At 40.3% G+C, this 26,866-nt stretch overlaps 3 protein-coding genes across 5 annotated transcripts; 2 read left to right on the top strand and 1 right to left on the bottom strand.

The window, feature by feature from the left end:
- The first annotated feature begins 376 nt into the window (after positions 1-376).
- Positions 377-13,876, top strand: pop4 (POP4 homolog, ribonuclease P/MRP subunit). 3 transcript variants are annotated; one of them, XM_069663477.1, is made up of 7 exons: positions 377-496; positions 6,351-6,406; positions 7,160-7,389; positions 7,551-7,628; positions 7,724-7,782; positions 9,658-9,759; positions 11,646-13,876. In XM_069663477.1, exons 1-7 carry the CDS (start codon positions 490-492, stop codon positions 11,780-11,782), a joined length of 669 nt encoding a protein of 222 aa, XP_069519578.1. In that variant the 5' UTR covers positions 377-489; the 3' UTR covers positions 11,783-13,876. The 3 variants fall into 3 exon arrangements, with proteins under 3 accessions (XP_069519578.1, XP_069519570.1, XP_069519586.1); XM_069663469.1 differs by having other exon boundaries at positions 7,721-7,782; XM_069663485.1 differs by lacking the exon at positions 9,658-9,759 and having other exon boundaries at positions 7,721-7,782.
- A 3,047-nt stretch (positions 13,877-16,923) lies between these two features.
- plekhf1 (pleckstrin homology domain containing, family F (with FYVE domain) member 1) lies at positions 16,924-18,746 on the top strand. Its single transcript, XM_069661942.1, has 2 exons — positions 16,924-17,308; positions 17,803-18,746. Exons 1-2 carry the CDS (start codon positions 17,062-17,064, stop codon positions 18,420-18,422), a joined length of 867 nt encoding a protein of 288 aa, XP_069518043.1. The 5' UTR covers positions 16,924-17,061; the 3' UTR covers positions 18,423-18,746.
- A 752-nt stretch (positions 18,747-19,498) lies between these two features.
- On the bottom strand, positions 19,499-22,532 carry tssk6 (testis-specific serine kinase 6). Its single transcript, XM_069660918.1, has 2 exons — positions 22,278-22,532; positions 19,499-20,218 (listed from the first exon to the last, which is right to left on the bottom strand). Exons 1-2 carry the CDS (start codon positions 22,530-22,532, stop codon positions 19,499-19,501), a joined length of 975 nt encoding a protein of 324 aa, XP_069517019.1.
- Between the last annotated feature and the right edge of the window lie 4,334 nt (positions 22,533-26,866).

The following is a 26,866-nucleotide window of genomic DNA, read 5'->3' as shown; positions in this document are numbered from 1 at the left end:
CAATTTTCTTCCACTTGCATGCATTTTTCTATTTACATTTTTTTTTTTATAAGTCATAAAGAGAGCCTGAAATATTGTATTGTCTCAAAACTCTTATATGTAATTGATGTAAGGCATATATTTGAAATACATAAAGGAAAAACAACTGTGTAGAGGGTGAAGACAACTAAATGACATGATGAAAGAATTAAATTTCAATAGGCTACTTTATCTTCTTTCCTTTTAAACTGTATTGTTTTTGAAAAGGCTGACTATCGTGGCGGAATCAATGACTGTAAATCAATGTCTTTGTAAATGAATGGGAAATGTCGTTGGGTAGACTGTAGGGGGCGACATTACTCCTCCCGTATATACTGCGACAAAAGAAGAAGTCAGAACAGGAAGTGAGTTTGTGTTGCATTCGTAACGTGTTTTTATTTCTCCTAATTTTCCCAAGAAAGAGTTGATAGTTTTGTAACGTTTTCTTGGAGAAGTCCACAAAACGTGTAAATGGAGGGTGAGTATAATTTTCTAAGAGAAGAGCACATTTTAAGGCTTCAAGGAAAAGTGCATGAGTGTCTTAAACTGGTGACAAAACTGTAGATACTCAGATAGCTTACACATTTTTTCACAAACGACATACGACAGTGAAGTTAGCATCCGATTCGCCAGTTTCCGAATCGGCACTTAAGGGGAAAGTTAAGGGGAAATCAACTTAATGTGCAGCGCGACAGTTTGTCCACTGATTGTCTGTCTTTTTGTGACACTTCTTGATGTGAAAACATTTTAGACAATTTAGGTAAGACATTAACTTTGCCTGACACCCGCTATTGTATTTGTGAAACTTTTATTTTATTTGTGAAAATGCTATAGGGGAGATTTCACCGTTTTTGTTTTATACCTAGACCTCATTAGACCAGGTCCAGATCAAAAACCACTGTACCTAGACTTCTCAAATCTGGACTAGTTTATCCCACAGAGGCTAAACATTCATTCACAAATCAGAGACTGTGTTATAATTAATGTTTAGCCTCTGTAGGATAATCTAGTCCAGATTTGAGAAGTCTAGGAACAGTAGTTTTGGATCTGGACCTGGTCTAATGTGGTCTACATGCTGTGCTGAAAAAACGGTGAAATGTGCCTTTATTGCATTTGCCGAGTCGGAAGCTGGCGAATCGGAAGCTAACTTCACCGTCGTAACCGACATGAGGACATATTCATATTTAATACGAGCTTTATGAACCCTTAACCACATTACTAAAATATAGTGTCTCACAACATCTCTTTGCTGTCACAATGCGAGTTAAAATCTGCGATAACGTTCACTGGAACTACTTTCGCCATAGAAATATAATAATAATGATAACTTTATTTGTATAGCACCTTTCATTCAAGATGCAACCCATAGTGCTTAACAAAACAGGATCAGAATGGCACATTAACAAATAAAAACAAAAAATAATAGCAATAGAAAACAAGCAAAGCAAAGCAAAACAACCGAATCAACTCGATTAAAACAATAACATATTATCAAAAATATAGTAAAGTGGACCCTAATTAAAGGCCAAATTAAAAAGATAGGTCTTTAATTTATATTTAAAAATTCCAATGGAGTTTGCTGTCCTACGATCCAGGGGGAGGGAGTTCAACAATTTAGGGCCATAAAAACTAAAAGCCACTTCACCACAATTCTTGTGGAGTACTCTATGAACTTCTAAAAGAAAGGCAGTGGAAGATCTGAGAGTACGGGTTGAGATATAAAATGAAAGACAGTTGTTGATATACGCCAGTGCTAAATTATGTAAGTTCTTGTAGATGACTTCTTTAAAATTCATTCTCGAAGAAACTGGTAGCCAGTGCAGAGACGAGAACAGAGGGGTAATGTGGTCTCTCTTCTTTGTGTTGGTTATTTAAAAACAGTGATTACAGGACGCAGCTTTTTAAATGTTTGATTTTTAAAAGGAAAATGTAACAAATATAAATAAAACTGTCTATCTGGCTGGATATTACTAGAGGTAAAAATAATAATAATAATAATAATAATAATAATACGCTAACCCAACAATATACAATACAATAATTAGAAAACCGTGGCGCTGCAATTAACAGTCTCCAAGAGGACACCTAATCTAACACTTGGCTTATCCATACAAAACATGAACTTTCAAACAAAAAGAAACTAGTACATTTTCTTGAATTCTAACTGTCACACAAGCATGGGTGTAATTGATAATACAGATGACTGCTGTACTCTTTAGTGTTCCAACATAAGTTCTCTGGTATTGTTAATGCTCGCTCACATACATGGCCTTTTGGCACATTGAATGGATCATTGATTGTTTATTCCACTTGTGCTTTTACTGCTTTGACAAGTCTAGAGTCTTCTGTGAGAAAGATCTATTGCCTCTTTCTCATCCTTTTGATACAAGCCATTAGGCTATCTCTCATTGTGGAAGATAAACATGTGATCATATGCATTTTTTTCATTTAAATCTACATAAAGCAATATCTCATAAGAACAACCCATAAAAGGTTTACATGTCACTTTAAAGTCAAATGTTTGGTTTCATCTCCAACAACTATAATGTTCTGTGTCCGTCTCTTTGCTCTCATCAGCCCCATGACTGCTCTCTAGCAGCAGCTTGACTCTGTTTATAGTGAAACAGAGACTAAAAACAAATCTAAGAGACTGTGGATACTGGACTCATATTAATCAGATGACCAGATGACGACATGACTCCAAATTAATGTTAATGTAGCCCCATGTCTGCTGGATGTGTATACAAGCAATAGGTTGTTAACATGTAAATGGACTGTAGCTCTTTTCTAGTCTTCCAACCACTCAAAGCTGCTTTTACACTACATGTCCCATTCACCTATTCACACTCATATTCACACACTGATGGCAAAGACCTAAGAGCCGATCCTCAGGATTTATGGACATTTATACACTGAAGATTATGCCCTCTGGCACAATTTGGGGTCCAGTGTCTTGCCCAAGGACAATTCGACATGTGACTGTCGCAGTCGAACCCCGAACCTCGATTGAGAGACGACCAACTCTACAAATGTTACAGCCACAGTTATCTGTTTTAACTGAACATGGTCATAACATGTGAAACAGGAGATTGTTTTTCTTATTGTCTTCTGCCCCAAACTGACCAAACAATTGATTAGAGCAGCTTTAACAGAAGATGACAAAGTTTTCAAATGGTAATGCAGCCACTGTACAGTACCATGCTCTACATAAGACACATTTCAGCTGGTACAAAAAGTATGTAGATTGGATACCCAGCTCTGCCCACAGAGGAAGAAACACCTCTTCTCTGTGTGAATCATGAAAGGCATTACATAGCTCATCAGGTTGCTCACCTGTGTTGGGACTTTCAGAGTTTGTGGGTTATGTTTTGTTCGCTGGGACAGCTCATGTCACATTTGTTTCTTCTATCAATCAAGTAGTTGTCTGACTCGGTACTTTCTCAGTCTGATTGTGAAATAAATAGCAGCAGGTATTCAGACAGGGCGGTCTACTTCTCTGCTCAAAGTATTCTGATGTCTGCTCTTCACACTCATGTTAAACTGTCACTTCACTTTAATTGCAGTTTTTACTTTGATTAGGTTCCAGTGAGGAAGCACTTACTTTAATTTATCTACTTGGTTATATTTATGTGAGTCAGACAAGGACATGTAACTAGGCCATCTTATGCAAGTTTGAGATTGAGATAAGATTATAACCGTACAAACGAGATGCTCGTTTATCAAGGTCACAGGAATTCCCATCTTTCTCCCATTTGAATCAGGAAATTCCTGGATGGTAATTGTTCCCAACACAACAACAGGTTTCCAACCTTCACTCACACCTGACATAGGGCATTCCAAACGTGTTTGGACAATTTATGCCAAAGCGTATCCTAAAACTGTCTATAGAGAATCAGCCAGTACACTGAAAAGTCACCTTTTTCTATGGTTACGTTGTTCAAGCAAGTTTTAAGCCCTGAAAAATGGCAATCCATCTGCATCACAAACAAATTACAGCTTAGTCCATCTTATTTGCCTCCATTATTTGTATTCTCACACTCTCTTTGTTGCTGTGAAGCTTTCAAGGCAGAAAAACATTACAAAATAGACCACAAAAATCTCAATTATGAATGATGTTTTGAATTTGCAGTATCATATTGTAATATAACCTGGGAAAAGTGCCCAAAATATATACACTGCTCAAAAAAATTAAGGGAACACTTAATCGTCACAGTATAACACCAAGTCAGTTAAACTTCAGGGATATCAATCTGTCCATTTAGGAAGCACAAGTGATTGTGAATCAATTTCACCTGCTGTGGTGCAAATTAAAGAGACAACAGGTGCAATGGAGAGGCAAAAGCAAGACAACCCCCAAAAAGGGAATGGTTTTACACGAGGAGGCCACAGACTCTGCTCTCTCCTGATACTTCCTGACTGATTCTTCTTTAGTTTTGTGTTCTGCTAGTGTCCTTGTCACTACTGGTAGCATGAGGCGGTACCTGCAGCCCAATCAGATTGCACAGGTAGTCCAGCTCCTCCAGGATGGCACATCCATACGTGCGGTTGCAAGAAGGTTTGCTGTGTCTCCCAGCACAGTCTCAAGAGCATGGAGGAGGTACCAGGAGACCGGTTGTTACACGAGGAGAGCTGGACAGGGCCATAGAGGGCATCAACCCAGCAGCAGGAGCGATATTTGCTACTTTGTGCGAGGAGGAACAGGAGGAGCACTGCCAGAGCCCTACAAAATGACCTCCAGCAGGCTACTGGCTTGCATGTTTCTGACCAAACTGTCAGAAACATACTCCATGAGGGTGGCACGAGGGCCCGACATCCTCTAATGGGACCTGTGCTCACAGCCCAGCACCAGAATTGGCAGGTCTGCCATTGGCGCCCCATTCTCTTCACAGATGAGATAAGGTTCACACTGAGCACATGTGACAGATGTGACAGATGTGAAAGAGTCTGAAGATGCCGTGGTGAATGTTATGCTGCCTGTAACATCATCCAGCATGACTGGTTTGGCGGTGGGTCAGTGATGGTCTGGGAGGCATTTCCTTGGAGGGCCGCACAGACCTCCATGTCATAGCCAATGGTACCCTGACTGCTGTTAGGTACCGGGATGAAATCATCCAAGCAATTGTTAGGCCTCATGGTGGTGCAGTGGGCCCTGGGTTCCTCCTGGTGCAGGACAATGCCCGGCCCCATGTGGCCAGAGTGTGTAGGCAGTTCTGGATGACGAAGGCATTGATGCCATTGACTGGCCCTCTCATTCCTCTGACCTAAATCTAATTTAGTACCTATGGGACATTATGTATCAGTGCATCAGGTGCCGCCAAGTACCGCCACAGCCTGTCCAGGAGCTCACTGATGCCCTGATCCAGGTCTGGGAGGAGATCCCCCAGGACACCATCCGCCGACTCATCAGGAGCATGCCCAGACGTTGTCTGGAGTGCATACGGGCACGCGGGGGCCATACACACTACTGAGTCACATCATGAGTTGCCACGATGACATTCACACAAGTTGGATCAGCCTGTGATTTAAATTTTTCACTCTGATTTTGGGTGTGATTTTGAATCCAGCCCTTAATGGGCTGATGATTTTGGTTTCCAATGACCGTTGTTACATCATTTTGTTCTCAACAAATTATACAATGTACATCAGTAAAGTTTTTTAACTTGAATTATACGTTCATCAAGATCTGATGTTTGATTTAAGTGTTCCCTTACTTTTTTTGAGCAGTGTATATTTCAGATGTCACAACAACTTGTGTATTAGATCATGAAGCACATGGATAGCAGAGCAAAATGACCACACTGAAGGGGCGCTGTTTAGCTCAGTCGATAGAGCAGGCGCCCCATGTACATAGGCTACAGTCCTCGTCGCACTGATCGCAGGTTCGACTTCCGGTCTGCTGATCATTTGGTGCATGTCATCCCCCACTCTCTACTCCCAACATTTCTTGTCTATCTTCAGCTGTCCTATAAATAAAGCCAAAGGCCAAAAAAATAATGACCACACTGATATCAGAATTTGATACGTCAAATTAAAAGTTTTTTTATAATCAGTTTGTTAATGAAATCATTTATCAGATAAATATATCTCCTCTGTGTTTTTTGTAAACTGAATATCTCTTGTGTTTGGAATGTTGGTTGAATAAATCATGTGTCCAGAAACTTGGGCTCTGTGAACCTAACAATAGATTGTTTCCCTATTTTCTTTCTTTAAACTGAAGGGTTATTAAATGAACAGAAAAAATAATGAGAAGTCTTGACAGAAAAGCGGCAGTAAGTTAAGATAAAGCCAGAACTGTTTTTAATGCGAATCCTTTTGTTTTGTCCCTCTAACAGAAGCACTCGTTCGAGCCGCCATTCCTCGTGATCTGGGGAAGGTTCTGGGTGTTGAGGTAAGCAGGTGTCTATTAGTGGACATATAATGTGTAGAAAAGTATTGTTGCTGGAGATCTGCTGCAGCAATTACTTTATTAATTTGTTCGTCCACAGCATATTAATCTGAAGCCGTTATTTTTCTACCAAACAAATTACAGGTTCCTCCCTATCTAAGGATTTAATTCTTTCCTTTGATAAATTATTATAGTAATGATAATTAAATATCTGGGAAATGTGCTCCTGCAATTACCATTTATCGCCATAGGTGCCGCCAAAGAGAACAAAACAGATCTTCAAGATTATCACTTTAAGATAAACACAACAATAATAAACCGTGATTAAGTTTACTGTTCTAAGTAATGTTGAGCATTGATAGTGAAGTTTATTGTTTCACAGTGGGCTGTTCATATGGTAAATGGCAAATGGACTGTACCTATATAGCACTTTTCTAGTCTTTGCGACCACTCAAAGCTGCTTTTACACTACATATCACATTCACCCATTCACACACTGATGGCAGAGGCTGCTATGTAAAGTGCCCAACTGTCAATCAGATATCACATTCATACCCGTTGGCTATACCATTGGGAGCAACTCTTTACTACATACATTTTAGGGATTATTCCTCAGATATATTTCAGTTATTATTTCAACCTCAAACTTCCCATCAGGTTTTTGCCACATTGCACTGAACACTGCCTGTTGTGTTGCAGGCAAAAAACACATTTCTCATTAGCTCTGTAAAAAACCTTTCTGCGTCTCATTCCCAGTCTCAGACCAAATCTAAAGCAGAGGCCTTCACTCAGGCATTCCTGAAGAACAGCATCCATCAGCCCACTCGACATGATTTAAAGAGCATGCTGAGTCACAAAGCTGTGATTCTGGGCTACACCAGGCCCAAGAAGGACAAGTCTAAGAGAAACAGCAAGAGAGCCAAAGGACTGAACGCTCGGCAGAAAAGAGAAATTAAGGTTTTCCAGATCAAGCCTGAGCACCAGAGGTCAGGAATGTTCTCCACATACAGAATAACAATGTTGTTGAAACTTTGATGTCCAGGACTGCAGCAAAATCTCTTGTCAAAGGTTTTTTTAAATATATTTCCCTTTCCCAAGCAGTTTTAGCCTCTCCTCTGCATCACTGACTTTATCATCATCATTGTAGATACGAGCTTTTCCTGCCTCTGCATGGACTCTGGAGACAGTACATTATTGACCTGTGCAGTGGATTGAAACCAACAAGGTAAATCAGTTTAGAGCTCCACAGATCCTGAACCCTCACATAAGTTAGTCATTAAATAACTGCTGCTCACATGCTATGCTGTGTTTTTACAGCAGTCCACAGTTTGTGCAGCAGAAACTTCTGAAGGCAGACTTCCATGGCGCCATCATCACTGGTAGATATTTATTTTAGTTATAATTAACATTACATGACTTTAATCGGGAACATAATCTACTGTTTGAAGTTAAAGGGAAGTTAAATACTCGTGTAAGTTAGTTTTAAAGACCCTGGTTTAAGCCTAACACAGCTAGATCCTTAAAGTTCAGCTTTTGACCTCAGCACGTTACGGTCCAGATAATCGGTCAGTCCAGTCAGATGAACCAGAGTTCAACCAACATTTAGATATAGCTTTGATGAAGAGAGGTGAGTTAAACTGGACATATGTTAGCTATGCAATCAATTTGCTATTATTCTAATATGTTTTTGATTCACGTTGGTAAAGTTTGTTCAGTTTTAAAAATTGTATACATTTATCAATTTAATTATTTTTGGAGCCTCTTCTTCCTCCTGAAACGAACAAGCCGTTTTTTCTATTCAAAGGTTAGACCTTAGCCACGATTGGCTGACAGTATTTGGAGTGACCAGTAGCCCCTCCCCCATGTGTGCGATCCGATGTGGGGGAGCGGCTACACTGCACTGTCAATCCAAAGTTGTAGAAAACATGGCTGCTCTAGGATCGGTTATTCGGCCTTATACACTGAACAAAACTATAAACACAACACTTTTGTTTTTGCTCCCATTTTTCTTGAGCTGAACTCAAAGATCTAAGACTTTTTCTATGTGACAAAAGGCCTATTTCTCTCAAATATTGTTCACAAATCTGTTTAAATCTGTGTTAGTGAGCGCTTCTCCTTTGCCGAGATAATCCATCCACCTCACAGGTGTGGCATATCAGATGTGTTGCACTGCGTGAGGCAAATGGTGGTTACACCAGATACTGACTGGTTTTCTGACCCCCCCGGACCCCCCCAATACAGTAAAAATGCACACTTTAGAGTGGCCTTTTATTGTGGCCAGACTAAGGCACACCTGTGCAATAATCATGCTGTCTAATCAGCATCTTGTTGCAGCACCTGTGAAGTGGATGGATTATCTCGGCAAAGGAGAAGTGCTCACTAACACAGATTTAGACAAATTTGTGAACAATATTTGAGAGAAATAGGCCTTTTGTGTACATAGAAAAAGTCTTAGATCTTTGAGTTCAGCTCATGAAGAATGGGAGCAAAAACAAAAGTGTTGTGTTTATATTTTTGTTCAGTGTATGTATGAGCCAGAATCGCCAGGAGGTATCGGAATGGTAAGTTGAAATCTTGACAAGGACTCGACTACAAGCTAGTGCAAGAAGGCAGACTGAGGTGAATGATGGTGAATGATGATTGACCATTGACGTAGAAACCTGCATCTGTTCTGAACGGCCCATAGAGGCGACCTTTTTAAAAATGTCATTCTGGAAAAAGACGGAATTATGCAGAAAATATGACAATACCCATTCAAAAGATATGGCCCCTTCAAAGGACAGATGTAAGCAGTTGTTATGAAAACAACAGGAACTCAGTAATTGTAGTTCGGCTGTTGATTTGACGTCTCACCAGTACAGTCACACGCAGTTCATGATGGTGATGATTCATACATAGTTCTTCTCTGATTCATAACACGCACAGGGAAAAAAATAATTTGTCTGTTAAATACCGTCCATAAGTTATTGACCAAACTGTAAAAAAAGCGCCAGCATTGGTTCACCTGATGCGAGTGTTATGTGTGTCCAGTCAGACTCGGTAGTATTATTGTGGTATTACACAAACTGAATGATATGTGTTGTGTTGGTCGCTGTAACCTGGGCTCTATTGTGACACCCTACGGGCACCTGTTGTTCTTACCTGGTGGTCAGTTTGCTGTAACATGGGACTGTGGGTTGAATGGTGTATTTCTATGAGCACAGTTGTAGCTACGACAGAGTTGTTCTAATAATTTGTTCTTTTCTGTCTCTCAGTGGTTCGCTCTAAATGTCCATCATATGTGGGGATGACTGGGATTCTAGTCCAAGAGTTCAAGCATGTCTTTAAAATCATCACCAAAGAAGACAAACTGAAAGGTAGACAGATGGATGTGTCTCACTCTTTGAAAATCCCTTTTTGCATGTTTTCCTTGTTTGTTATGAGACTGGTCTGGAACACAAAGCAACAAAAATCACAAAACTCCAATCTGATGACTTCGACCAGATTGTACTAAGAAGCTAACAATGTTTGTTAGTGAAAGTTATTGTTGTGCGTTTGTTGACAGATAGATAACGTTGTAGACGCAATAGACTTTTTAGTTTTGAGACGTAATTGTCCCAGTTGTGGCTTCTGTGGCTCAGTGGTACAGTCGGTCATCTTTCAGTCGGAAGGTTGGTGGTTCGATCCCCAGCTCCCTCAGTCTAAATGTCGAAGTTTCCTTGGGCAAGACACTGAATCCCAAACAGCCAGCGGTGTGTGAATGTGATAACTGATTGATGGCAAAGGCTGCTACCTAAAGTGCCCAACTGTCAGTGTGTAAATGTGTGTGTGAATGTGGCATGTCATGTAAAAGCAGCTTTGAGTGGTCACAAGTACAGTTAATTTACCGTTTATCAATTTGTAGTCCTAAATATCAAACATGTTTAATGTTATCAGGCTGGTCCTGATGACTCTGAGCAGTTAGGTTATGTTAGATAGGACTGGATCTGTAATCCTGCAGCTGATCTGGGCTGAACATCAAGCACTAACTTAGGTCTCAGACCACATTTCTCTGATGATTTTTGGGAGGGGTATATCGGTTATAAATCAGCCCAAAATCTGCGTACTTTGAGCACAGCTTGACAGGGATACTTTTTGGAACTGAGTCCTCGTTAACAATATTTGTTTCACCTGTGTTTCCCTGAAGATAACAAATACAGTGTGCTACACCATACAGCTAGTATAACCCCTCGATCCCACAGGATCCGTCTCCAGGGAGTTCCGTCTGGTGTGTCTGGTCCGCAGCGGAGCGCTGGCCCAAGCAGCTGGATTCGCGAGATCACAAGATCGATGGGGAACAAGGGTAACCCTTCGATTCCACAGGATCCATCTCCGGCGTGTTCCATGTGCGCCGCGACGTTCGGAGTCGATCGCGCCCATTCAAGTCCATGATCGTGATTCCACAGCACGCGCCACGGTCCATCTCCGGCGCATCCCAGAAGCGTGTCTCCGCTCTGCTCCGCTAAAGATACGCGCCGGGTCTATTTTTGACGGAGGCCGCTTCAAGCACACGTCAAGCTCAACAGAGCAGAACGTTCCAAACAGGAAGTCACACACGAAAGCAGCATACAGCATCCAGGCATTTCAAAGTAAAACATGTTCAGATGGGTACAGACTCACGTTTTTTCTGTTTATTTTAACACACTGAAATCTCGAAAAAAGAACACTTTTAATTAAGTAGTGTACTCCTTCATGGTAGAAGCACAAAAATCACGAAATGATTTCCAATTGAGCAGATAATCAACCTCGGATGTGCAAACTGAACTGTAGTTTGTGTGTTGCTCTGCTAACATTGATGTTATCGCTTGATTTCTCAATTCTCACGCGATAATGAATGTAGTTGTCCCGCGATCTTGTGATCTCGCGAATCCAGCTGCTTGGGCCAGCGCTCCGCTGCGCTGCGGATCAGACACACTTCCTGTGGGCGAGGGCTCACGCCACTGATGGACCAGAAACGTGGCGCAGACGGAACGCGCCGGAAACAGATCCTGTGGGATCGAGGGATAAGTATTAAAGAGAGAGCTGTGATTTTGACTGTATTTACACAAAACATTAAACTTGAAGCCTTTAAGTCTTGGAAATAAACTCTCCAGGCTCTAGTTTGATGGTAGCGTCAATGATTCATATTGAAAGTAAATTAAATATGAATATAAACTGTAACTTTTCATGAGGTTATCACATTTGTTCCACTGTTTTTTTTCTCACCCTGCATGTTGTGTGACAGTGATCCCAAAGAGGAACAGCATCTTTGAAGTGGAGATCAATGGCTTCATCTCCCACATCTACGGGAGCAAGTTTGAGCAGCGGGCCAGTGAACGCTCGGCCAAGAAGTTTAAAGTGCGAGGAACCATCGACTTGTGACGTCACCAAGTGTCACTACTGTGTGCAGCGTGCCTCAACCAAAGGGACATTACAGACATCCACTGCTCTCCACAGGAACTGCAACAACTATGACTGAATGCTGCAGCAAAACCACAACTTTAACATTAAACTGTTTTGGCTTAGTGTTTCACCTCACTGTATATGGTGGACTTTAGTGGATAGGTATTTATTGTTTATGTTAAAATGGTTACTTATGTTGAAAACGATACAAGCTCACTACTTTTACATTAGGTTCTATCAAATGTACTGAGGCTATAAAACAAAATGATCTACTATCAGATTTAAAACCATTGGCTGTAAAGGGAGGAAGCGACCTAGGCAGTGAGTGAGAAGAAGACAGTGAATCAGGAAAATAAAATCTATGTCCTGATTGATTTAGCGATTGTGTTCTACAGCACACAAAAACACATGCACACATCTCACAAATCCCTGCCCTCTGTCACGCCTGAAGCTCTTATTCAGCCACGACATCGCAGAGCTTTCTAATTACCAGTTCATAAAACAATGACGCTTTGTCCTAAACCTTTGGTGTCTTATTCATAAGCACCAAGTAGACTGTATGTCTGCAACAACATAATAAAGAGAGCCAAGGAGGGAGACAGAGACAACAATGCAATCTGGTTACTACGTTGTTTTTTGTTTGTTTCAATTTTTTTGTTCCCAGTCCCTGCCGAAGGACTATCTTACATTCATTGTTTCGTTTTGTTTTAATTCCTTCTAAGCCCTCATTTATATGACCGGTCTTACAAATGTATTGTCATGCGTTCTAGGGCTGCACAAAATATATCGTAACAACCGTAATTGCGATGTTGCTCAGTGCAAAAAAGAAAACTCTCCAGTTTCTCATTTTTAACGGACTAATTCACAGGAAAAGTCTGTCTGATTCCACATTAGTGCAGCTCTTCAACAGAGCACACAAAGACCTGACCGCAGCTGCAGAGTGTGTCACCTGCCTGTAAACAAACGAAAACTCATGTCTCCCGCTTCCTGTACGCACACACACAACCTCACGCCGTGTGTGTGCTGCAGGTGTAGCTGCTAAAAGTAAACACTCCTCGGCACATCTGCTCTGTGAACTGTCCGTTTGTGTAGCGCCTGTGCCGTTGTGAAGGGGAATACACTCGCTAATAAGCCACCTCGCATAACAGAGCTGCCCCCATCACAGATAATGTCGGCAAGATGATCGAGGCTCCATTACGCAAGGTGGCACATGACATCTGAGCATATCGTATTAATAACACAACTGCAGCCCACAAGTCTATTTGTATTTGTTTTATAAAGAACGTATCGCTCCACCTCAACTCTGTCTAGTTTTTCATTAGGCCTGAACCAAGAGTGATAAAAGTAGGAGAGAAGTTTTGTTCCGTAAAAAGCTAATAGACTTAAAAGTCCAAAATAGTATGATTGTTAATTGTTTATATGAACATCAAAACTCACGGCATGTATCTGGTATAATTTTCTGTGTTTAAAAAAAAAATTTAAAAACGTATTAATATCGCAAAACAAAAAGACACGCAATGTAGGCCTTCGTTTTTTCCATTATCGTGCAGCCCTAATTCATTCATTTTTTTTAGTACCAGCTATGTGTACCATTTGGTTATTACTAAAAATGTTGTATGAATTAGTTGTATGATTTTGTTGCACACATACATAAAAGTAATTCCCTAATGCTAATATGGACAAAGAGAAAATTTGACATCTGCTGCCTTTACACGAAGAATGTTATGTAAGCATGACTCCTGATTAGTTTTATTATCAGGATATCTTCCCTGTTGTGCAGATGCACATCTTTGTTCCAGTTTGTCATTTGACAATCACTCAACACTTCAGAGAGATGAGCAGAAGGCTTACCTGCTGTTATATAGGGCAGGTGAAGGAAAATAAAGTGACCTCATTATTTATGTAGTACACGTTGGCATCGAGTCATGGTTGTCAAGTTTATTGGCTAATCTTTTATATTTAATTTGTCCTTTTTTTCATTTTAGTGCAGTTATGTTATCATAGTTTTCACAGTCATTTGTCTCAGTGACTTTGTGCTGGTATGATCTGATTAAACTGCATGATTGCACAACAGCTCTGATAGTCCTGATCTCTCAATAGTCAGTCTTTTTAAGTGGTTGGCTCATTTTTCGCTGATGAGTTATTGCACTGTTTGAGCAGAATTTATTGAACAGCTGAACATATTTTTTGTTACAACTTTAGTTATAATGTGTGTTGTATAATGTATTTTAGAGAACAGAGCAGATTGTTGTTTAAGATAAGATAGACTTTATTGGAAACATGCTTCCTTGTTCCTTGTTGTGATAATGTGAGACGTGGGCTGTAAGCTGCTTCAGACTAAATACAAATATAACACTTTGTTTACGTTCTTGAACTTGTTCACCTGCTCCAGGAAACATCCTAACACCCGAGTGCTTTGTGTCCTTTTATGATTCACTTGGTTAGAAAAGTGTCTAACTGCTAACTGATACTGCTGACCTGGATTTGCTTCATACAACTCTCAGGTCTCACTCAGATGTGATTACTGATAAAGACTAAGACTGCAGATCCAGACTTTCAGGTTTCTATCATTTAAATTCATGTTGTGTGTCGTCAGTGTGCACATACTATAGAGTACTCTCATTAATGAGGACACACCATTAAATTAGTTTGCTCCGTGACTCCATAGTAAATATGTAAGTCTTAACATTTAAGATGTATTTTAGAAAGTCTGCTGCAAAGAAACTGTGTGTTGAGACATGTGGGGAAAGATTTCAACGTTTAAACGTTGCTTTCCCTTAAAGTTTGTTAATTCTCAGTAGTGTTGTTTAGTACTTCTGTATAATTGCCCTGACCACACATGATGCCTCTTTGACAGCAGACTTTCCCCTCTGTCACAGTAAGAAAAGCACAGGTGTAAATCATAAGAATGATGGCTGAGTAATACTTAACCACTTCATTCTCAGGGTCCTGTGCTGTGTTTTGTTAATAGTTCCATCTCCCCTTATGCACCTCCCATCAGCCCTCAGTATAAACTAAAAACATACATCACATTGGAGATATTTAAAATGTAAAACACCACCCCGGTCCACTGCTCAAACTGTCATTGATGAATCTCCATTTGTAGTTTTGCAATATACTGCTCTTTACAAATCATCCGAAATACCAGCACTATCAATTTAACGAGGTGAAGGCGTTTTTTGCAGATAATTGTAAAAAATTTTTTGCAGTCGGTAATTAGCTACATATTTTAGATTTAGAAGTCTCCATGTTAGCCAACCTATACAGGCGTATAAGTTATAACTAAACGGAAATAAAATAAAAGTCACTCCAAGGGGACTTTGGAAGCATGTGTTTACCTGCAGTAAGAGCCTCATTGCTCCTAGATACTAAGATGTTTCATTAGGCCACACAACATGGACACAGGCAGCAAATGTCAACTGTGAGGGTAACATGAGATAAACAGACGTTGTGGAGCACTGAAAGTGTTTCTTTGTGACAATCAAAAAGCTTGATTCATTTTCTCAAGTATGTTACTGCCTAACCATGGATGTATTTTATACCAGCAACACATCCCTCGAGGGCAAGTGCCAAGGGGAAGTCTACAAGGGAAAATTTAATGACTGATGGAATGCAGCCCTGGTGTAGTGTTTGTTGGCTCACTGTCAAACTATGATGGCTTATTGGGACTGTTGAAATAGAGCAAAACCCTGTCCTCAACCTACCCAAGTTCTCCTACACTACACCCCCTCTCGCGCACTGGCTACCTGTCTGCTTTAATCCATTCATTTCACTCTTACTACACTTGCCTACCATGAGTGGATCAGGCCAATCCATTGAACAGGGCATGGTCAAACCAAAAACCAGCCTGTCCACTGTGATCTGCTATGGCTACTGCACAGAGGCACATTTGATGAGGATGGTGTATTTACATAATTTTTGCTTTTTGTGGTTGTATCCACGTGGTTAAATACTCTTATTGTAAATCAAATGTCCAAAGAGGTTTACATTTAAATCTTCAATGCTTGATTCTTTGGGGCTCCAAAAGAAGATATATCTCCAAAAGTCACAGTATAAACTACCAACATGAGTCCCACCTCTGAGCCTGGGGTTGCCAGTCAGATTTCAGCACCCCCTGGACACACCCCTGAGGAACAGTAATGATTATTTAACATTGTTTGTAATCTCCGATAACTGTTTACGCATGTTCATGATGTTGAGGTTAAGATAATGTTATCTGTTTTTTTTTTGTATCTTGTTTTGCTGACCTCATCAGGCCAAAACCTCAGTTGACCCAGCTTTGAATAATTATGTATCTAATCAGGGAAGTCTCCCCTGTGTGCCCTGCTCTTCACCACTGACCTTTACGCACTATGCTATTTGAATGTCTGCTTGAAATATCAATCACTAATCACACTAAGGACTAGTGTTGAAAATGAACTACAGCTGTATACATGTGTGCAGTACGTCAGGCACTGCATCTGTTTCTGCCAGTGTTTCTCTGTATCTGTGCCTTTCAAATAAAAAGGATTAAGTGCATGCTCATATTGCTGGATGATTTCCATGGCCAGCTACTGGAAGGAAGAAGACTTTAATGAGCTTCAAAAAAGCTGAAAGTGCTGATGAGAAATGACAAACCAGAGTTGCAACGACACATTTGATCTCATTCCTACTGGCTGCTGAGCTGCAGAACCAGTCAGACAGGACTGCATCTGTTTGTGTGACGGGAACCAGTCAGGTCAGGTGACTGTGTTTGTAGCCTCTGGTCGCAGTGGAAAAGTTTTCACTATTTTTTGGTCTGATGAATTGCTCCTTAGGTTCTTTTTTCAGTTTGTCAACTTCGTCGACACTAAACAGTGTTTTACAGTTTTTGCTTTTGTTGTTCAGATTGATAAGTGGTGAAATGCATCTTTATTTGAATCAGGTAGACTCACTGATAGACTTAGTCAATAAAAGGAATTTTACCTCTAAAAATGTTGTTATTCGGTTAATACTGACATTTCCTACTTCAGACTTTCTTGCATCACTTAACATAACATCTGCCCTTTTCACCTTGCAAGATGTTTATCTTAAAGCAGAACTGACTTTGGAAAGCCCCACTGCGTCATCAAGAAGTGAGGCTATAAGTCCTCCTGCTCAGCTGCTTGTCTCATCAGAGTCAAGACGAACACATGAAGATTTCTCACACCCACAGAGGCGTGGATCTATCAGCAAGAAGACTCAGACTGAAGCACTGAAAGGAGAACTTTTACTGACTATTGAACTAAACAGGAGACACCATGGTGGAGCAGCTTATGTTCATTAAGGACAACCAGGAGCGGATCCATGCAGTTGAGAACTCATTTGGGCCATTGGGAAGACCCCTGTCCCAGCCGGGTCGGGTTCTGATTGGAGAGGGCCGGCTGATGAAGCAAAGCCGCCGGGGGCCACAGCCTAAAGTCTTCTTCCTCTTCAATGATGTGCTGGTGTACGGCAGCATCATTCTTAATGGACGGTGGCACAAGAAACAGCAGATCATTCCTCTCGGTGAGCCACTCATATGCTTCTGCAGAGTAGCCTACTTGATCCAACAAGCAGAAAGGTTAGATTAGATTTATTATTTTTCAAGTTTTTAAGTGTCTTGGCATATAAACCTGAATCTCTGATGCAGAAAAAGGTCAACTAGAAAGAGAACAAAGGGCTCAGATCAGTCAAAAAGAAAAACAGGTTCACACAGCAGGGGAGTTGATTGACTGTGGCCAGATGCCCTGCTTACATCTCTGCATTAGCAATGCCACAGGCAGTGGAGGAATGGGTGACGTCTGCATACATTCTTCCAACATGGAGAAAAAGGTGGTTAGAGATATACATCATAGAGAATGCATCTGCTTTCAACCAGACAATTAAAAAAAAAAAAAAGGATAAGTGTCTTTCTAAAACAAACTGTCCATAAACTCAGTCATGTTTACGTGACTCACATGCCTGTTAAGTGTGTCCACACCTTTCTTACCTTTTCAACAAACAATATTTTATCATTTCAGAGGACATCCAGCTCGAGGACTTGGAGGATGGTGTGAGAATGAGGAACCAATGGTTAATCCGCACGCCACGCAAGTCCTTCTTCGTATCGGCATCTTCATATGAAGAGAAGCGAGCCTGGATTGAGCACATGGAGGAATGCAGGTCCAGGCTGTTGGAGAGCAGCAACCGAAGGCCTGGGTCAGCCTTTGCTGTTACCTGGATCCCTGACCAAGCCTCGGCCATCTGCATGCGCTGCTCTGACAAGTTCTCTGTGACTCAGCGTCGACACCACTGCAGAAAATGCGGCTTTGTGGTTTGTGGTGCATGCTCCAAGAAGCGAGTTGTGATTAGACACATCCACCCGACTAAGTGCCTGAGGGTCTGCACCAAGTGTCACTCAAGTCTTCTGAGGACTGAAGCAGAGGCTCAAGAGATGTCACGTTCAAGGGGACACAGCACTGAGAAGATGGGATCAGATGAAGATGAGGTGGAGTCCAGTGAAGAGGAGGAGGCAGAGGAGCAGGTGGAGGACCATGACCCCAGCAAGTGGATGGACTCCCAGATGGACTCCTGGTCTCCCTATGTCTACTTCAAACCAGAGCATGTGAAGAAACATGCTCTGGCTCAGGCTCATAAATAATGTAATATAATGCTTTGGTATTTAATTTAACATGGACTGATTCAGATACAGCCTGTCATCACTCCATCACAAGACAACAATGTATAAAGTTAAACTATTTTGTACATACTGTATTTATTAATGTAAATTATCTTGCATATCATGTTGTTTTTGGAAACACTGTTGCTGTGAACTTGTCATTTGATTGGCCTGACTACATTTTCATTTAAGTCTGATTTCAATCACGTGAATATGTCTGTTACTGTGTACAATGGAGCATTTGAACTTTACATCTGCCTTCATGTTGTCAAATGAAGAATGAAAAATAAAGCACTTCACGAAATAAAACATTTGTCTGTGGTGATGAACACAACATAAATAAAGACTTCTGGTAGCTGATATTATAGCCGCATACAAAGTGCAAAGCTAGTGTGCAAAAGTATTAAAAATATACATTAGTATGGGCAGGTGCTGTTACTGACAGGTAGGCAAAGCGGTAGGCAGTTAACAGGCAGGCAGGTGAGGTAAACTTACCACAAGGCAAATCAAGAACCAAGCTACAAGGAGCATGTCAACTAAGATGAAGTTACACAAAGGAAAAGAAGTGCCGTTTATATGGAATGAGGCTGATGAGGGAGACAGAGACCAGTGAGCTGGTGGGTAGGGGATGTGGCAACAGGTGTGTTGATAGGGAAAGGAGGGAACATCAGTGGGCATCTAGTCATCAATCAATATATCAAAAAAGTAAAAAGTTAGACCATATATCATTTAACTCAGTCAGCTCATCTCTTTACATATACAGCAGGTCTACAATGTACTCTCAAATATAACTATAATATTCCTATATTATAATATTATTGTCCCAACTAAATCCACCAAGAGAACACTTTTTCAGAAACCTTGAGCAGAACCAGACTCATAGGTGGGCAGACATCTGACTTGACAGAAAGAAACAGAGAGAGAGAGAGAAAGAGAGAGAGAGAGATAGAGAGAGAGAGAAAGATAGACCAAGGCAGACATGGCAATGTCCTTTAGGATAGCTGTATCACTAGAGAATGTTTTTCAACTACAAACAGCTTTAATTTTCATTTTTGTCGTTAGTGTCTTGGAGGAGCAGTTGATGGTCCTTCCCCTGGATCTGAACTGTATTTTGTAGGCTCTTCTTCATCTTTGGACTTTTCATCTGGAGGTCCTTCCTGCCCAGAGCCAGCATTTGATGTTGGGATCTCATCCTTATCCTCCATTTTCCCTTTCCATAACATCCAGGAACAACTTAATATGTTGCTGATTGTAAACCGCTGCTCCACATCAGGGTGCAGAATGCTTCGGATAAGGTCCTTGGCCTCAGGCGAAACAGACGGCTTGTCTGGTAAGTTAATATTATGTTGCATTTGAATCTTCACCAGCCTCCTAACATTGGTGGTATCATAGGGCATTGATGCATAGAGCATCATATAAAGCACAACACCCGTACTCCACACATCAGACACTTTGGGGTTGTACGGAACACCTCTCAAAATCTCAGGTGCTGCATAGGACCAGGTGCCACAGCAGGTTTTACTCAACACCAGCTGTCCATCTCTGTAAGTGAGCCTCTTGCTGAACCCAAAGTCACACACTTTGAGATTGTGATGCTTGTCCAGCAGCAGGTTTTCACATTTAAGGTCTCTATGAGCCACGTTACTGTTGTGAAGATACTGGATGGCCTTACACAGCTGTGTGAAAAGCCTGCAGCCTGCCGGCTCAAGTAAAACCCCGTGGTCATTAATATTCTTCAAGAGGTTTCCTTTCACACACAGCTCCATCACCACATAGACCTAGGCAAACAAAAGTGCACGGTGAAATATATGCAACAGAATGTGGAATAGATGTGAAAAACAGTCTGAAAAATTGGACCCCACAACATAAACTGCCGCATTGTTAGCCATGCTAGTAGTGCTGCTCTAAGGACTAAAATATCTTAACAAGTATGTTTGATGTCATAACATGTTACATGCCACATATTTGTTGTCCCCAGAGGCAGATTTAACTAACTGATCTAACTGATTTTGATCAGTAAGGATCAACAACTATTGGATTGATAGCCATGGTTTGGTCAAAACAAATGTTACTTTAACTTAAAAGTCAGAAATTGTTCACAATGTTGTCTGATTAAAGCATTTTCATGGAAGCTGGTGGAATTATTATTATGCTTTGGTCTTAAACACCACATTTATCTTATGGCTGATACAATCTATATCTGTTTATCCCACAAACGACAGTATTCATCATATAGTCTGCTTGATATCCACATGGTGGCTCAGGACAGTAAAGATCACAATGCTCAGAGCACAGACCTTTGATCTGTGAAAGCAGTTTAAGGCCTCAAGTTTGGCATTATGGCCATTGCCATCTTGAATATTTGGATCCAGAAGAGACCATAATTGGCCGAGAGCGTGGATCGGGAAAGGAGTGAGGGTTGGCAAACTATATCTCACTAGCTAGTTAGAGACTATTATTTCCACAGAATGAGATTAAATTGTTGATTTAGCTGACAGGGGTTGTGAATTTATTAGTCCAAAAAAAACTTGTGGAGGACTTGTGGAACTTAAAAAACCTGCAACCTTAGCTTGCCGACATCCCAGGTGGCAGAGCAAGCACTGGGTGAAAGGCACAAACCGCATTATACTTAAAAGAACTGGCCTTCTCATCACCAAGGCCAGCCATCAACTCTGTGGGGAGAGCCAATAACAACCTTACTCCCATGCATGGGACACCAATAAATCAGTGTTTAACAATCAGTTAAAGAGTTAATAGGCCAGGTATGTTGAGCTCAAACACTGATAATCACTAATTAGTGCTTACATATTCATACTGGAATCTCCTCACCAAAAAAGTTGGAGCAAAGACTTCGAGGCAATCTGTTAGTACAATTAACCACACGGTAAGCCATGTATCTGAAAGAAACTGTAGTTGTTGGCTTGGTTTTTCAACCCCGGAGATTGTTATTTAGTCTGACACAAGCTGTCTTACCTCTGTCTCTGTTAGTAAAGCCACTGCCATGTTAGTTTTCTGGAGCCATAACTTACCATGAGAGGCCGGCAAACACTAAGTTATTAAAGCTAAACAGTCTACACCAGTAGCTAATTCGCTGGCTGGTGAATGAGCTACCATTTCCCACAGAATTTGGTTTTATCTTGCATGGTAGCTGACCAGAGTTGTTTATTTATGAACAAGAGAAGCAAAGAGAGTTTGTGGAATATAGCGGATCGCTGCTCGCTTGCATGAATCTCCGGTTAACAGCAGCTGAACACAGGTCATCAACATAACTTAAAATAATTGGTCTTGTCATCACTGTGATCGTCTGCTGTTATCTCTCAGTGTAAAAGCCATCAACAATCCTGACTCCTATGCACAGACTTCTTTGATTGTGTGTTAGTACAAAAAAACAAAACAGAAAGCCAATTTATCTGTTCGATTTTGCATGCGCCAAAAGGCACCAACAACACTGACAAGGCTCTAAAGGCCACCCCCACCACAGTTTTCATGAATAAAAAAAATATATAGTGACCATGTAATTGTTGTACCAGGCTGAAAACATGCTAAATGCTGCTGTTAAGTTGGACATTTTAATACAGGGCCTAATGGGGATTCAGTTTCCTCAAGGGGAGCCAGCCTCAAGTGGCCACTTGTGGGACTGCAGTTTTTGGAACTTCTGCATTGGTTTTATTTATTGTCTTTGTATTTTGTTTTGTCTATTAAAAATTAACCGAAATAACATTTCTTTGACTCTGTAAATATGACACCTTAGCTCGACCATCTTTGGTGCAATTTTTCAGATGCTGGCTCACACAACTGTTAAATCTCTATAAATACATTTAAAAAAATATCTATTACCTTGCTTGTTTGCAATCCAAAGATGTCATGAGTCTTGACAATGTTGGGATGCTTCAAAGACCTGATGAGCTTAATTTCCCAAGGCAGGAAGTTTTCCAAGTAATTAGAAATGGCCTTTGCTTTGTCTATTATCTTAACAGCAACCTTTCTCTTCATTTGGTTGGAGTATGCACTCAATACTTTGCCATACGTTCCTTCTCCGAGATTGCTCTTAAATGTATAACCATGGGTCTCCATGAACGTTTTATAATTCATGGTCATTGTGGAGAAGATAACAGTGAGTTCAATAACCGAATTCCCTCAGATGGTATAAGTGACAAGTCATATCTTTGGTGTTAGTGCAGTTAATAGAACTGTTACATTGCGACATCTTATTCTAGAACTAATGATTTAGGACTTAAGGTGAACTGTAGCTGTGTCCCAATCCAGGGGCAGCAGCCTCCACGGAGGATGTGCCATTCACAGCCTGTGTAGACGTGTAAGCCAAACTGAAATTAACCTCTTATTTTAAAGATAATTTGTGTCAAGGCCCTTTCGTTTTTGTAAACATGTGTAACGCTAGCTATCCGATTGAGTTGAAACCAAAAACATTTAAAAGTTTATTCTTTCAGCCGCCTAAGAGTCCTTTGACCTTACTCCACAACACCATCCTGACACTGTGACACAGTTTCCATTTGCATTGAGCAGAAAGATGTTTGACAGAAAAAACAAAACAGTGGCCAACAAAGCTTCATTAATAACACTGGGATGGCTGTAGCTTTGTGGTAGAGTCGGTCGCCTTTCAATCAAAAGGTTGGTGGTTCAGTCTCCCGCTGCTGCAGTCTACATGTCGAGTCTTTGGGTAAGACACTGAACCCAAAATTGCTTCCACTGGCATAGCTATCAGTGTGTGTTCCTGCGTCAATGGTAATACCTTTAGCGTCGCAGCCTCTGCTATCAGTGTGTGAATGTGACCTGTAGTGAAAAGCGCTTTGAGTGGTCTGAAGGCGAAAAAAGGGCTGGAAGTGCAATCCATTGACTTTTTTATTGATTGATTAAGTGATTGTACATGCCTTTGTACGAAAAAAGAGCACAGAAAAAAAAAGAATTATTCTTCCTCGGTTGCCCGATCCAGCCATGCTAAACTGAAAAATGCTTTTGGCTCAATTTTCACAAAGGTACTTAAATATCAAAAACCCTTTACCCAAAGTGCCTTACTACCAGTTATGTAACACAACACATAATTATCAAACTAAGTATTTACACAGTAATTTAATCACCAAAATGCAAACTTAACATTGTTGCTTTTTAAATTAAAATAAGATTATAAAAACAGGAATAATCATTAAGTTTGTAGTATTCAACACATATTTGTTTATCACTATTTGTTTATTGCCAAACATGAATGCCTCTATTTATCTGGACCGTTGTCACTTACCAATACGGGTAACTTTGTTCATCGCAGAGCAAAGTTAGCATTTGCACTTTGTTAAGCTAATGCTCGTACAGCAATACCTCTGTTAAGATGTCGTACATTTGTTTCTTTCTTTTTCTTTAATCTTGTGTGTGTTCCTTACTGTTTGTGTTCGACTTCATGACAAGTACAAACTTAATCAAACCATAAAGTCCTTTTTGACTACATGTTCTTTTACTTGATCTTTACAGAGAAAGTATTACATGCAAACAAATATTCAAACACCTAAATAAATCAAATAATAATATAAATATATTTGTTCTTATATAATGTATATTAGAAACTTATAACCAGTAGAGTAAGATCTGATCCATTATTAATTTACTGCCAGAGATGGCTGCTGTGAGCAGAAGTGAAGTGCTGCTTATGAAGTACGATTTAAAGGTACTTGTGCATTGAGTTTTTCCATGTTATGCATTCATTGTATAACTTAAAAAATCCATACCAACTTGTCATAATGATCCTATAACACTGTGAAAGGGGCCATTTTGCACACAAAGTGCTTTAACATACTTAAATAGTTACTTAAAGACGTGTATTTGGCCGACAGTATTTCTGTACATCAATACAGTTTTGAATGCAAGGCTTTTACGTGTAGCCATGCATTTCTACATTGTAGATTTCCTGTTTTTATTCAATATACTTATATTCAACATACTTCCCCAGCCCCGAAAGCATGAGCACAAAGTGTTTGTGAGAAACTGCAGACCAGAGGCAAGTAGTATAAACCACCAGATTTCACATAAACAAGAAGGAAGTCAGGGCCACAGGAATCTACGATTTCAAAAAGCGTCACTCTAAACACTGTGGTGGACTCAGAGTACATTGGTTCCTCTTTATAAAAACTGGTTTTCTAAGGAAGGAAGGAGGCCAGACAACAACACTCTCCAGAAAAAGTCAAACATTTCTTTATTTTATTGTAACTGGTTTTCCTAAAGTGGGTAAAAAGGCTGCACAAGGTCACATTAGGTTTGAGATTCCAATGTCTTTAATGAATAGCGTATTGTTTAGATAGAAGGCAGATAATCATTTTGACACAAGGTTTTCTGATGTTGAACACAAACACACACCCACACGCAACGCTCACACAACATGTTGAGACATGTTATCATGCCTTTAGTGCCTCATCCAGTCTTTCCAACCACTCAAAGCTGCTTTTACACTGCATGTCACATTCACCCATTCACACACACACACCCATTCATACACTGATGGCAGCGGCTGCTCCCTAAAGTGCCCAACTGTCAATCAGTTATCACATTCATACCCGTTGGCTATGCCACCGGGAGCAATGTGGGGTTCAGTATCTTGCCCAAGGATACTTGGACATGTAGCCTGAGGGAGCTGGGGATCGAAACCTCTGACCTTCCGACTCTACCACTGAGCCACAGCCGCCCCTATTAGTTATCAGTTAGTCAGCTGACATTTCTTAGTATTTTCAGCTACTTTGTATGTAGAACTCAAATTATGACTTAAATTGAGCAGACATCACTGTACATCTTTACTTTTCAATCACATTGGTTGGAGAGTGTTGTTTCTTGCTGCCATCTGCTGGAAGACTTCATGAAACACCTTTCACATCTGAAAAGCAGCTGTAGCCATTATTTAAAACACTTGTTCAAAAATGCTGTTATAGTTGAATTTTGAGATGAGCATGCAAATTCAAAGATCCCTGTGCACAAATTTTATATTTTTCTAATAATACTGTAAATCGAACAACTACAGTCTTAAATATTTTCATTTATTGCTAGTCTGCTGTACTAGATTCCATTACTGTAGTTTTTCATTGTTATATTGTGTTGGAGCTGTAATATTAGGCAGCTTGGGATCTTTCTGATTGCAGCATTGTTGTGTTTATTTAGAGTTGAAGTACAGCCTCTGTGTTGCTTGATGAGTGACCGCTGGACTGCGCGCTCTCTCTGTTGCTATGTTGTGTTCACTAGATGGAGACAATATCAGTGGCTTTTCTAAACAGTCAGTGAGCAGTTCCTACAGATACTACAGGTTGATGAAGAAGGTCATTAAAATCTGAAAGTGACTGATAACTCACTACTGTCCCAGTGGACTGAATGTGGGACATCTTGTACAACTTTAAAGGATAATGAAAAATATGTAACTCTAAAATTTCAGAGGCTATGGTAATGAACTATCAGCAATATTTACTCACACTGGTCCTGCATTCCTTAGAAACCGCAGCCTGTTTGTAGTAATGGGTGATTTATTGGTCAGTGACACATAACCTACCTGAGAACTATAAACAGACATGCCAGTCTGCCAGCCCTGCAGGGCCTCTGCCAGGGCTGAAACTTGCCAAACACAAAGTTTGTACTCACTTCACATAAATAAACTCTTCACACACAGAGGCACACAGGTGTAATAAAAAACATTCCACATTACTAAATCAAAGATTTGCAAGCTTCTGATCTACTGAGCTCATACCCTCCAAAACACTCATACTCAACAGTGACTGCTAATAGATGCGGTATCCTTTTTTCGATAAAAGTGGAAAAATTGGGAAGAAACAATAAAACATAAACATAATTTGTGTTGTATCAGTACAATCTTTGGCTCTTATGTCTGTGTTTCCAAATTGGACTGACCAATCAGAGCCAAGAATCTGTTCAATCTCCATAAAGGTAGCACAATTTAAAGCTCTATGATATGGAGTAGTCAGCCTGTCCATATGTACTCCTGTCCTCCCGTCACTCTTTAAACTGAAAAACTCAAGAACCACTGGAAGGATAATGCTCAAATTTGGCACAAACACTTGGACTCAAAGAAGAACTGATTGGACTTTGGAGGTAGATTTCAGAGGTCAAGGTGACAGTGATCTTTTACAAAACGTTTTTGGTCACAACTTTAGAATTCATGTGCTCATAATGACACAATTTCACACAAATGTCTCATGGGATAAAATGATGAGGCGATGATAATTTATACACCAAAGGTCACTTGTCAACTTCACTGTGACATCATAAAAGTCCCATAATTCTCATCCTATTATTGTGAACTCTGTGGCGACAATATTTCTAAGTTTACAGCAAACGTCTGCCTACATTCCAGGATGAAATCTCATTCAAAAAGAACAACGATACAACAAGTTATGTATTCTGTCACATAGGTTTAATGTATGAAT

Source organism: Semicossyphus pulcher, unplaced genomic scaffold (assembly GCF_022749685.1).
Source record: "Semicossyphus pulcher isolate SPU_LCO1_2020_fin unplaced genomic scaffold, fSemPul1.0.p SCAF_1, whole genome shotgun sequence".
Taxonomy (NCBI): Eukaryota; Metazoa; Chordata; class Actinopteri; order Labriformes; family Labridae; genus Semicossyphus; species Semicossyphus pulcher.
Note: the sequence above shows the minus strand (reverse complement) of the source record. Positions and strands in the feature narration are given on the sequence as shown.

Excerpts from the sequence above, each read along its gene's own strand:
- pop4 (XM_069663469.1), top strand. Across the intron at positions 6,407-7,159 it reads GGAAGGTTCTGGGTGTTGAG|TCTCAGACCAAATCTAAAGC; the intron begins GTAAGCAGGTGT and ends TCTCATTCCCAG. Across the intron at positions 7,390-7,550 it reads ATCAAGCCTGAGCACCAGAG|ATACGAGCTTTTCCTGCCTC; the intron begins GTCAGGAATGTT and ends TCATCATTGTAG.
- plekhf1 (XM_069661942.1), top strand. The coding sequence starts at position 17,062 with ATGGTGGAGCAGCTTATGTTCATTAAGGACAACCAGGAGCGGATCCAT. Across the intron at positions 17,309-17,802 it reads ACAGCAGATCATTCCTCTCG|AGGACATCCAGCTCGAGGAC; the intron begins GTGAGCCACTCA and ends TTATCATTTCAG.
- tssk6 (XM_069660918.1), bottom strand. The coding sequence starts at position 22,532 with ATGAATTATAAAACGTTCATGGAGACCCATGGTTATACATTTAAGAGC. Across the intron at positions 20,219-22,277 it reads TTGGATTGCAAACAAGCAAG|GTCTATGTGGTGATGGAGCT; the intron begins GTAATAGATATT and ends TTGTTTGCCTAG.